The 12,230-nt window shown below is 42.1% G+C and overlaps 1 protein-coding gene across 2 annotated transcripts; it reads right to left on the bottom strand.

The window, feature by feature from the left end:
• Window positions 1-2,157: 2,157 nt before the first annotated feature.
• Window positions 2,158-10,887, bottom strand: SEM1 (SEM1 26S proteasome subunit). Of its 2 annotated transcripts, XM_005299862.4 has the most exons (4): window positions 10,579-10,751; window positions 4,433-4,526; window positions 3,272-3,327; window positions 2,158-2,354 (listed from the first exon to the last, which is right to left on the bottom strand). In XM_005299862.4, the coding sequence occupies exons 1-4, from the start codon at window positions 10,652-10,654 to the stop codon at window positions 2,344-2,346; spliced, it is 237 nt and encodes a 78-aa protein (XP_005299919.2). In that variant the 5' UTR covers window positions 10,655-10,751; the 3' UTR covers window positions 2,158-2,343. The 2 variants fall into 2 exon arrangements, with proteins under 2 accessions (XP_005299919.2, XP_005299920.1); XM_005299863.4 differs by lacking the exon at window positions 3,272-3,327 and having other exon boundaries at window positions 10,579-10,887.
• Between the last annotated feature and the right edge of the window lie 1,343 nt (window positions 10,888-12,230).

A 12,230-nucleotide genomic window follows, 5' to 3' on the forward strand; every position in this document is an offset into this window, starting at 1 on the left:
CTCACCAAACCAGTCCCAGTCACCTCGACTCCCAGTCTCCTTGCCCAGCTATCACCAGTTACACCCCTCTAATTCCCAAGTCCTTGTTCCCAGTTTTCTTGCCCAGCCAGTCCCAGTTCCTCCTCTCCTGTCTCTCTCTCTCTCCCCCTCACCCTGGCCTCCATTCACATGCACACACACCCAGACTCCCAATCTCAATTTCCATGGGCTCCTTATCCACTGTGTCCTCCCCCACGCTCATCATCCCAGTCTCTTTTCCCAGCCAGTCCTGGTTCTCCCTCTGGACACTGGCTCCTCATCAGATCTGTCTCCCCTCCCGTTCCCCTAACCTCTGTTGTAATAATTGCGCCTACAAATTTACCCTGATGGTGAGCTTAATTGTAAAAAGTATGTGAAAGTTCATACAATGTTACAATAAGTTACAGTAACAAATGTTAACGGAAAATAGGTCAAGTTGTTTTCAACAATTAATGTTATAAACAGGTGCAAGAGAACCAGACAGGGAGACTAAATTAATCCAGATAAAAAAGGCCATGCTGCTGTCATTCAAGGACTACGTGGAAATCATTCTTGGTAAAAACAGAAAAGGAGAACCAGAAATTAATGAAACAGAATTGGTGCACCTAATTGGTCGACAAAATAATGAGGGGATGGGCTATTCCACCCATCATTCCCTTTTTGGGTCCTTAAAGAGACTTGAAGGTGGGGGGGGGGGGGGGGGGAAGAGGACAGAAGAATAGACGGAGGCTACTGAAGTGAGCTTCACCATCATGGCTGCCGCCCCCACTGTTTATCAGGATCTGGATCAAGGTCCAGATCCCAGGAGATATACTGACCAGAGCAGGACCCGGATGACATGGCTACCTCTAGCAGCTCCTGCTGAATCCCAACCACCACCTGAGATGAAGTTGGATTGGACTGTAACATCAGCCACAACGATAGCTCCAGCTCGTCTCAACTAAGGGACTGTTAAATGAGGACTTTTTTCCTTCTTACAACTCTCCAGGTAAAGAGAACAAGGAATGTTGTTAAAATGAAGGCCTTATTTTATACTGTAGATTTTAAATGTTTTAATGTTTTTTCCTCCTTTTCTGCATCTTTAATAAAAGGTTAAATGGATTTTTAATGGTGTGTGTGCCATGGTACTAAGCAGGCTGAGATCTCCAAACCTTGTTTAACACTGGATCACGCTAAACCTTTGTCTGCTACACTGAAGAGGCCAATATCAAATATCTGTTTCCCATATAGCTACTTATAGACTGTGATCAAGACACCACTTTACTTTGTTAAACTAAATATATTGAGCTTCTTGAGTCTATTACTATAGGCAGGTTTTCTAATCCTTTAATCATTTTCATAACTCTTTTCTGAACCCTCTCCAATTTATCAACATCCTTCTTAATTGTTGTACCAGAACTGGACACAATATTCTAGCAGCAGGTCACACCAGTGACCAATAAAGAGGTAAAATAACTTCTCCACTACTCAAGATTCCCCAATTTATGCATCCGAGGACCACATTCGCCCTTTTGGCTACTGTATCACACTGGGAGTTTATGTTCAGCTGATTACCCACCATGATCCCAAATCTTTTTCACAGTCACTGCTTTACAGGATCTCTAGAAAAGTCCTCTCTCTAACAGGGCTGGAGGAGTGTGCACTTCGGTTTTCTGTATTGTTCTTACCCCTAGATTAGCAGAGGCCTTTATTTTCCAGGGCTATCAAACTAGCTCTCACCAGCATATTAACTAAAGAAAAATTAAATGTTTTTAAATTAATCTTAAAATATTTTAACAGATTAATATTTGTTAATCTATCCTGTATTCATTCCCCCTGCCCACACACATCGCTTTCATATATTTTAGTCACATTTTGTTGGAATATAACAGAAATTTTAAATGCATTTCCGTCTTGCATTTGCATCTTGTCTACATCTACCCAAGACAAAGGGTCTGCTATTTTTCAATTCTGTTCTTACTGATGCTTATTTTGTTCCTATTCATTTTAATGGGATAGGCTTCAGCTATTTAAAGATTATCAGCAACCTCATATAAGAAACCATGAACACAGCTGCACAAACCACATAAGGATTGATTTTTTTTTTTAAATATCTCATCAATAAAAAGAAGCTGAAAAAATACTGGAAAAATAAAAGGGTTTAGATTAAAATTTTTATTATTTATACAAAACCAAAATAAATCAATGCAAACTGATAATGGATTGAATGTATCATCTCATGTCCCAGCCTGTCGTCTTTTTTCAACAATTCAATCTACAGTTCAATTTTAGATTATTCCATCTTCACTGAAAACTATGAGGTCTCCATCTTGTATCCATGTTTTTCTAGTTCAGCTCTGTATAAAAATAAGAACCAGAAGTATGATTGAGGCACAATAAAATACTGTCAGATATTTGCAAAGCTCTTTAAACCACGACAAATGTTAATCAAGAACCTAAATATTATCTGGTAAGAAAACATTAAATACTAATATGCTACTGTCACTTTTGATACAAAAGGACAAATAAAAAGAGTAATAATTCACATTTGGCCTCACTTGCTTTACATTCCTTCTAGATTTCAGTTTAGTCACTCTTTTCAACATGGATATGAACCCCTGATAAAAATTCAAAGGCTTATTTAATTATGGTCCTCACTCCTTATTGATTAAATCAGGGAAGTGCTTTCTTTCACCCCATTTTTAAGTCTATAAAACTTCATTAGAAATGATAATGCAGTACATGAGTTACCCATGTGAAACCTTTCACCAGGACTTCCTTATGCACAATTAACTGTTACCAGAACAGATTTTTTAAAATTATTTATTTTAAAAGAAGGCCAACCATCTAGGAACAAAGTTAAAATTATTTTTGCAAAGCAAAAACTTAACAAGTTTTGACACTGCGTTCATCAGTATAGCATCTTTGATTCCTATTATATAAAAGGTCCTTAATCTTGTACGTAGTCCCACTGACTTCAATAGGATTATACATGCTTAAAATTAGGTGTGTGTTTATACTTTGAATCAGAGCCCAAATGAACACAATAGTTCTGATTCTGCAGTTCTTAAACAGGCATAACTTCCACCCAACTTGTTTTGACTGATGAATAAGTGTGATAGTTTAGATAAGGAGATTATCTGAATACACAGAATGAATCAATCAATCTTTGTTGACCCAAACCAGGAGCAAGGATGGATTTTCATTACTAAAATTGTAAGATTTATTTTTAGGACACTCAAGTCAGTTGTATTTCAGGATGGCTTAAACATACCAGGGATAGTCAGTGGATTGTGGTAGAGGAATGCTGTTCCAACCTCAGACTGGAGTCTTTAATTTAAATACAGAGATGAGGACAGATTATGAATACTTTACTATAAGATGTAATTAAGGTGTAGTTTTCACAGTCCAAAGTGTCATGTATTGAACTTCTCATACAGAAATTTCTGCCACACTTTGAGGATTCTTGTAATACTGTTGACACACACTGTCTTTAGAGTGGTAATATATTTAAGACCTGCAATTAACTTGAAACTACTTTTCAACTTGACAATAAGCAATTACACAAACAGGATTTACATTGACACCCACTACCTGAGGGTCACCTTAACCTGGTGTCTAAAACAAGGGAGTCAGTCCAGTAACTGTTTCAAATCAGGCTACATTACAGATATTTTGTTATGTGTACAATGTATGGAGGGATTAGTGATAAAGCACAAGTTTGTATTGATGATTCAAACTCCTTAAATTATAATTAGGCATCAGTAAAAGATTAACTGAAACTAAAAGTGACCTACAGAAAGGAGGGTTAAACAACTGGATTAGAAGTGCTCAGCTCCTGCCCATAGATATTTTTATATTTTAAAATTTTACTTCGGTAATTTTTCCCCCTGTAATAAAGTCTATGACTGCCAGTAGAACTAGCCGGGAATTGCTTCACTTAATGGCTCTTTGCTGGAAGACAACTCCTCATTACAAGGAAACTTTTTGTGGGAACATCTCAGTATTGACAAGTCTTTTGTCTAGAAAGGTTTCTCAATTCAGGATGGAAAGTTTTTGAAATCCTGTAAAATTTTACAGGATGAGGAAGCTGTTTCCTGCCCCACTCTAATCATCACACACACACACACACACACACACACACACACACACACACACACACACAGAGAGGTAACTGAGGGTTATTTCACTGTTTATAGAATTGACACTAAAGTACAGAGGCTGGTCACCAGTAGTAAGGCTTGCTGGGTTATGACAGCAAATGCTGCTTTTAAAAAACTCTTTGGGGCAGTTAAGTAGAGATTTGCTCACGTTTTTCTTTCAAAAATAGTTTTTTTAAACTGAACATTTTTTAAAGTCACAGATTCCACCCAACTAAAAACTACAGACAAGTTTTATGTTCAACTTCTAACTGTAAATTAAACTCCAAGATTACCTTAACTGATTGGAGAAGTCATCTTCTACATTGTCATCATCCCAATTGTCTTCCCAGACATGTGCATCTTCATCTTCATCTAAACCAGCCCAGTCTAAGGACAGAAAACAGACAAAGTCTAAATATTTTATGTTGTACTGCTTTGGTAACATTTACTGTCAGCAAATAGGTCTGGCCATTAGATACACAAATGTCATCAATACCAAACATTTCCTCTGTTTATAAAAAAAAGTTCTGATCACATTAAAAGTGTTTAGAAGAATGAAATCATTACAAGATGCTATTTAACACCCTAACTTCTTGAATTATAATCAAAATACAACTTTATAAATAGCTATAAGATTAATGTTCTGGATTCCAGGATTATTTGTCCATAATGAGAATATTAATTTAAAAAGATCACTCATAGAAGATCTGTAACAATATAGGACAAATATAGAAGGTAACAAGTTACCTGGTTTCCATTAATATGTCTAAAGACTTTTAGAAAGTCTGCAATTCCTCAGGGTTGCATGAAAATATTAACTTTAAATGTTGAGTGCTTTATTGCCAAGAAAACTCAAAAAAACTCCTTTACTCAATCCACTTAGACCTTCCATTTCTTCTTATACAAAATACTGAAATTACAAGTAACTTATGTAGTAGAAAATCTGAAACTAAAACAAGAAGGGTATGCAACTATAGTTATACAATAAGTAGCTTCACATTTTTAATCCTTCCCCTCACCTTTAAAGCTACCAGTTCTATTTTTCATATAGGCAAAATTTTATTCTACAGCTGCAGCAGTAAAGATAACCAGAAAAGTAAATTGCAAGCTTTGCCCAGTATTGCAACATTGATGATAGGCAGAAGTGTCACCTAGTCTTGCACTTGGAAACTGGTTTTGGTCCTATTATTAATACAGAAAAGTAGCAAAGCACTGCATGTGAAGCAAGTTCTCCTGGAGCACCAAAAAGGCTCATGGTAGGGAATATATTTTTGGTATTTGGCGCCCATGGTACAGATTTATAAGATTACCTGGCTATATTAGTTTTAAAAATATTAAATTTGAGAACATTGCAGTGCTCCTCCCCAACCTGCAAATGATTTTGAATGGTGTTGCGTCCCACCATAATTTACAATCAGCTTTCTAACCAACCCAGCAAATCCAAAGCTTTCCAGCAACTAATAGAGTAGCATTGTACATATAAGTCAACAAAAGGAAACTGTGGGAGGGTCGCAAACAGATCCAGGTGGGTTGCAATCACCCTTCCTCTCTTTATGAGTATAGGGAAAAGAGAGGTCCTGAAACTTTTTCCTATTGTAATGTGGTCACAGTATGGAAAAATTTGAGAACCACAGGAATAGAAGTATGCATTCCTAGCCAGCAACACGTGTAAAGAATTTAATGCCGAAGACAAGCGACTAAGATTTAGCTTCACAATCCACAGAATGGATCATTTATATGTGGAAGGGCTGGGCTGGCGACCCCGCAGAAACTAGAGAAAGAAAAAAAAAAAAAAGGGTGGGAAGAGAAGAGACAAACCCCTTGAGGCAAGGACCAGCTTTATACTGTATTTGTACAGTGCCTAGCACAATGCGGTGCTGGTCCATTAATAGGGCTCCTAGGGGCTATGGTAATACTACTACTACTAATAATAATGCAAAAGAAATAACTAATTACTCTATTGTCTTTTTCACTAGGATAATCACATTCAATTCACAAACAATGAAACTGAGTTACGAGGGAGGAAAGGGCCTTAATTCAGTACTTACAATAAACTTAATTTTTATTTACACAGTGCATTTAACATTCAAATTTAATGTTCTTACAAAGACTACAAAACAGTATTATATCAACTATTTCATTTACTGTATTTATATTTCAAAGACATACGCATTCCACAACAAATAAAAATGTGCTTTTGTAGGATAAAAATTGACCCAGAATTCAGGCATTACATTAATTGGTGACAAGAGTCTCAAATGATTTGAGATGATACAATCAGGCACAATGGCTCTGAGAGGTTCAACCATAAAAGGATAGTTGTCAGGCAGACTGACATTTCTTTACTCATGAAAACCTGCATCATGCTTCAAGAAGTGGGGCTAAGATGTCTTCCACATTAAAGTGGGTGAAAAACAGATGAAAGTGATAAAAAAAAAGCCTGAATTGTGCTCTTATTCCTGTAGCTACAAGACTTTAAACTATTTGTATGTTGACACTATATACTAGGCTTGTGTATTGAAGTTATTATTCCAGTTACATTATATGCCTGTGACTGGATAAAAGTAAAAAATGATATAGCATTATCTGGGATTTGGAAGTATCAAAAATGTTTTTGAGAGTCGACTACCATTAAGTATTATTACTATAAACTAAAGTTACAAAATCTATTTTGACAAACTAGTCGTGATGGGAGTCTTAGAAAAGTATTTTAATATTCTGATCACTGCGTGGTGTGTTCTACACTTCAAAAATGAAGACAAAATAGTTTTTTGTACTCAGCTCTACAATACCAAAAGCCATACGATTTTATGCCTCTGAAAAGGATCACAGAAGTCAAAAGTGACCAATTCACATTATATCATACTAAACTTGAAATGAAACACTCTAGAACACATCTGTTTCAGATACTTAAAAATTTGGTATAATTATTTCTTGAAACTGAGTTGAAGTAGGAATTAAAGTAGTAAAGAATGCTTGTGTAATGTAATTTTTGTTATGCTTTAATACAAGTTTGCATTACCTAATTTCCCTGTATCAGACGTAACAGAACTCTAACATGTACTGCTGCATAGAGAAGTAGTATAACTGGGAAGATTCACAGTTTGAGATAATTTTAGTAAAAGTTTTTATAATCAAATATTTATCCAATTATTTTTGATTAAGCAATAAAAAGAAAATACTCAAATAGTAGTTCTGAATATTCTTTATGATATGATCTTACTAGAAGGTTTAATGACTGCTTTATAGGTTGGGTTTTTTTTGTAAGCTACATCAAGAAGCCTTTAATGCTTAATCAGCAGACATATAATATAAAGAATGATTTTTAAAAGTATTTCAATAGTTAACATCTACATCAAACAATCACAAACTGAAGGAGAGTCTGGAGTTACTTTTTTGATAAAAATACTAATGTCCTGTATGAAACATTTTCAGAATTTCTTAAAACTTAGGATGTTTAACAAATAGTATATCCACATTCAGTAAGAGGATTTCACCTCATTTGGTTTATAGGTATATTACCATAATCTAAGAAGGCCAATGCAGTGCCCAAATACCCACCCTCATTCTGACATTTGTGATGTTTTGATTTTTCCATTATATTGTTTTCTCAAATTTATCAGAGCCAGGTTCTGATATCTGGGTTTTTTTCTACTGTGACAGTTAAAGAAGATTTCAAGGAAGGTCAGTTGAGGTTATTGCAGAGATACAGGAAAACTCAAGTATTCAGAAAGGTCCACCAAATCCTAGTTTTCTCCCTGTGTGAGGGTGTGGTTTGAGATTTTTAGAAATAAAATCTGAAACATTCATTTTTAGTGGCCATATTTGTCCAGTTCAATATTTATAGTGCATAGATTCCCCACCATCCCAAGTCATTTAATTGACATTTAACGGGGGAGGGAGAGATCACGTAGTAAGAAGCCTTTTTCCCTCCCATATGTTTTCTCTAAACAAGCCTCCCATTATCTTCTCAGTTCATCTAACCAGTTAATACAACAATTACAATAACATGTTTCTCTTTCTAACTGGAAATACTATATTTGACAAAGCTTATTTGATACATCTGTAACTCATAAAGCTATGTCAAGTACAAGGAAGATAAGATAGCATAGCAAATACTATGAACATCCCTACCCACCATGATTTACACCAGCGGTTCTTAATTTTTAGTAACCTGAGGGCCCCCATTTTTATTTTAAAAATTTTGTGGACCCCTAAACTCCCTGCTCAGCTCTTAGCCCCACCCTCACTATACCCCATCCCTGCCCCACTTCTTCCCGCCCCACCCTTGCCCCTCCTCTTCCCCGCCCCCTCCCCCAAGCACACCCCATCCCTGTGTCCCTGAACTAATTTGTTTCATGTTGCACATCCCATCCCCGCTCCTCCCCCTCCCAGCGCCTCCTGCATGCCACTGAACAGCTTTTCCCTGGCATGCAGGAGGCACTGGGAGGGAGAGTGATGAGTTGATCAGTGGGGCCAGTGGCCCCGGACATGATTACACCCTGTCCCCTGAGGGCGCCCCATCCCTGCTCCTCCTCCTCCCTGTGCCTCCTGCATGCCGCTGAACAGCTGTTCCCCAGTGTGCAGGAGGCGTTGGGAGGGAGGGGGAGAAGTTGATCAGCAGGGCCCGTGGATCCCTTGGAGTATGCTTGTGGACCCCAGTTTGACAAACGCTGACCTACTCCATCAGCAATTCCCTTCATTCACTAATACAAGCCATCTCTTTAACCACTAAAACTTTTAAGGACTTTATGGAAATTGACAATCATGCCCTATTCTGAAGTCTTCCAAGATTAAATCTAGGGTAGGACATTTTTATTTACAAGACTGTAAGGGAAAGTTCCTTATTTATAATTCTGTGTCTTTGCACATATAAATGTTTTAGTAAAATCCAAAAAGAACATGTATTCCCTTTATTCACTAGCTTTGTAACTATCAAAAAAGCCGTAGAGTTTGTGTGTCAAGATTTAGTCTTTAAGATAAAGCTGCGATCAACTACTGTAATTGAGTCCTTTTATTACCTTTCCACCTTACCCCATTTTACATCCCTCATTCCCTTCCTCACATTTATTAATCTGGTTTGTCTGGAATTAGGAAATTTTTCTTAGTATTTGTTCTTAATCATTTTGTGCATGAACGCAAAATGAAGCAGTTCTAATGAAGTCCAGCAACATGAAATAAATTAGTTCAGGTATACAGGGGCAGTTGTAGCAAAAAAAAAAAAAAAAAAAAAAAAAAAAAGAAGAAAGAAAGGTTATAGTGCCCTAGCTTGTGACTTGTGCGCAGGAATGAGAAAAAAGAACAGGAGTACTTGTGGCACCTTAGAGACTAACAAATCTATCTGAGCATAAGCTTTCAAGCCCACTTCATCAGATGGAACATATAGTGAGGAGATATATATATACACATACAGAGAACATGAAAAGGTGGGAATTCCCCTACCAACTCTAAGAGGCTAATTAATTAAGATTAGCATTTGAAAGATTTACTTTGCAGCTATTATAGACTGGATTAAAAATACAGAGAAAGACTAATCATTACATCACTTGCTTCTACATTTTTAAGTACCTGCTTTGGGGGGGGGGGAGAGGGGGGCAGGACTGCTAAATTACTCTGATTTTTGCCTCTGTGAAAAAATGGGCATTCTTCACAACAACTGTAAGTTTACTACCAATATATTATTTCCCCCTTTCCCTATGTTCTTCATCTCACTGATGTAACCCTGATTATCTCTGACTATTTGGAATGTTGATGAATTTCTTCAGCAACAAAGTTTATTAAATATAAATTGACCATGATAGCCACCCTTTCTGAGTAGAAAAAATGCAAGTGCAGGCTCAGGAACGCCTTTCACCAAATACAGCTGCATGCACGACAGGTGTGTCTTGTGTTATTCCCTAATAAGCTTAAAATATTCATAAGCAAAGATTAGTTTTTTCAGAGTTTAACATGCACAGACAGTATTGTGATACTGGTTTAGGATTTGGCAGAATAAACTGGCCCCTAAGCAGGACAGGCAGATTAGCCCGAGTTCACAGAGAGTTATTCCGGTTAAGAAGTTGGCCACTAACAAGTAGTTGTTGTTTTTCTTTTTTTGTTGCAACTGGACGTCTCCACGGCGCGCGGAAAGCCGCAGGCTGTGGCAAGGCTGCTCGACCCGCACACGGCGCTACCCCCTTACTGCACATGGCTCGGTGTGGTGACTGGGGCAGCCCGCATGAACGGCTTGGCCCATAGGCCCGGCTCGGCGAGATGGGGAGGGGAGGGGAGGGGAGAGCTCGCCCCATCCCTCGCGGACTACGACCCGGCAGCTGTGGGGAGGTCAGAGCCGAGGCCTGGCCCCGCTCGCGCACCCCAGCCACACGGGCGTCCCCACCCTCCGCCCTAACCCCAGCGCCCGCCAGCCCAGGCCGCCGCCACCTCGGGACACCGCCGTCACCTTCCGCCGGGAACTCCTCGAACTCGTCATCCTCTTCCAGGAGCCCCAGGTCCACGGGCGGCTTCTTCTCGGCCATGATCAGCCTCCTCGGCCTGCTGCTGCCGCTCTAGCGTCCGAGCGGGCTGGGAGGCTACGTCTCGGCTGCCCCGCGGGGCATGACGGGATGCTGGCGGACTCAGCGGTAGGAACGGCGCATGCGTAATAACGGAGTCCGCCGGCAAGTCCGAGTCACTGGCCCCCCCGTCCGCTCCCCACCACCATAGACTTCCCCCTACATCGCCTTGGCTGCTTTCTCTCCCCTCCCGCACTGCCGGCCCCATCCTCCCCCCACCGCTCTACATGCCAGCTCCATCCTCCTCCCCCCTCGTACACTGCCAGCCCCATCCTCCCCGCGCCCTCCCTTCTCCTCTCCTCCCCCCTCCGCTCTGCACTGCCAGCTCCTTCCTCCTCCCCTCTCCTCCCCGCGCCCTCCCTTCTCTCCTCTCCTCCCCCCTCCGCTCTGCACTGCCAGCTCCATCCTCCTCCCCTCCCTGCGCCCTCCCTTGTCCTCTCCTCCCCCCTCCGCTCTGCTCTGCCAGCTCCATCCATCTCCCCTCCCCGCATCCTCCCTTCTCTCCTCTCCTCCCCCCTCCGCTCTACACTGCCAGCTCCATCCTCCTCCCCCTCCGCTCTACACTGCCAGCTCCATCCTCCTCCCCCCTCGTACACTGCCAGCCCCATCCTCCCCGCGCCCTCCCTTCTCTCCTCTCCTCCTCCCTCCGCTCTGCACTGCCAGCTCCATCCTCCTCCCCTCTCCTCCCCGCGCCCTCCCTTCTCCTCTCCTCTCCTCCTCCCTCCGCTCTGCACTGCCAGCTCCATCCTCCTCCCCTCCCCGCGCCCTCCCTTCTCCTCTCCTCTCCTCCCCCCTCCGCTCTGCTCTGCCAGCTCCATCCATCTCCCCTCCCCGCGTCCTCCCTTCTCTCCTCTCCTCCCCCCTCCGCTCTACACTGCCAGCTCCATCCTCCTCCCCCTCCGCTCTACACTGCCAGCTCCATCCTCCTCCCCCCTCGTACACTGCCAGCCCCATCCTCCCCGCGCCCTCCCTTCTCTCCTCTCCTCCTCCCTCCGCTCTGCACTGCCAGCTCCATCCTCCTCCCCTCTCCTCCCCGCGCCCTCCCTTCTCCTCTCCTCTCCTCCTCCCTCCGCTCTGCACTGCCAGCTCCATCCTCCTCCCCTCCCCGCGCCCTCCCTTCTCCTCTCCTCTCCTCCCCCCTCCGCTCTGCACTGCCAGCTCCATCCTCCTCCCCCCTCGTACACTGCCAGCCCCATCCTCCCCGCGCCCTCCCTTCTCTCCTCTCCTCCCCCTCCGCTCTGCACTGCCAGCTCCATCCTCCTCCCCTCTCCTCCCCGCGCCCTCCCTTCTCCTCTCCTCCCCCCTCCGCTCTGCACTGCCAGCTCCATCCATCTCCCCTCTCCTCCCCGCGCCCTCCCTTCTCTCCTCTCCTCCTCCCTCCGCTCTGCACTGCCAGCTCCATCCTCCTCCCCTCCCCGCGCCCTCCCTTCTCCTCTCCTCCCCCCTCCGCTCTACACTGCCAGCCCCATCCTCCTCCCCTCCCCGCGCCCTCCCTTCTCCTCTCCTCTCCTCCCCCCTCCGCTCTGCACTGCCAGCTCCA

The sequence above is a fragment of the Chrysemys picta genome, chromosome 2 (assembly GCF_011386835.1).
Source record: "Chrysemys picta bellii isolate R12L10 chromosome 2, ASM1138683v2, whole genome shotgun sequence".
Classification (NCBI taxonomy): Eukaryota; Metazoa; Chordata; order Testudines; family Emydidae; genus Chrysemys; species Chrysemys picta.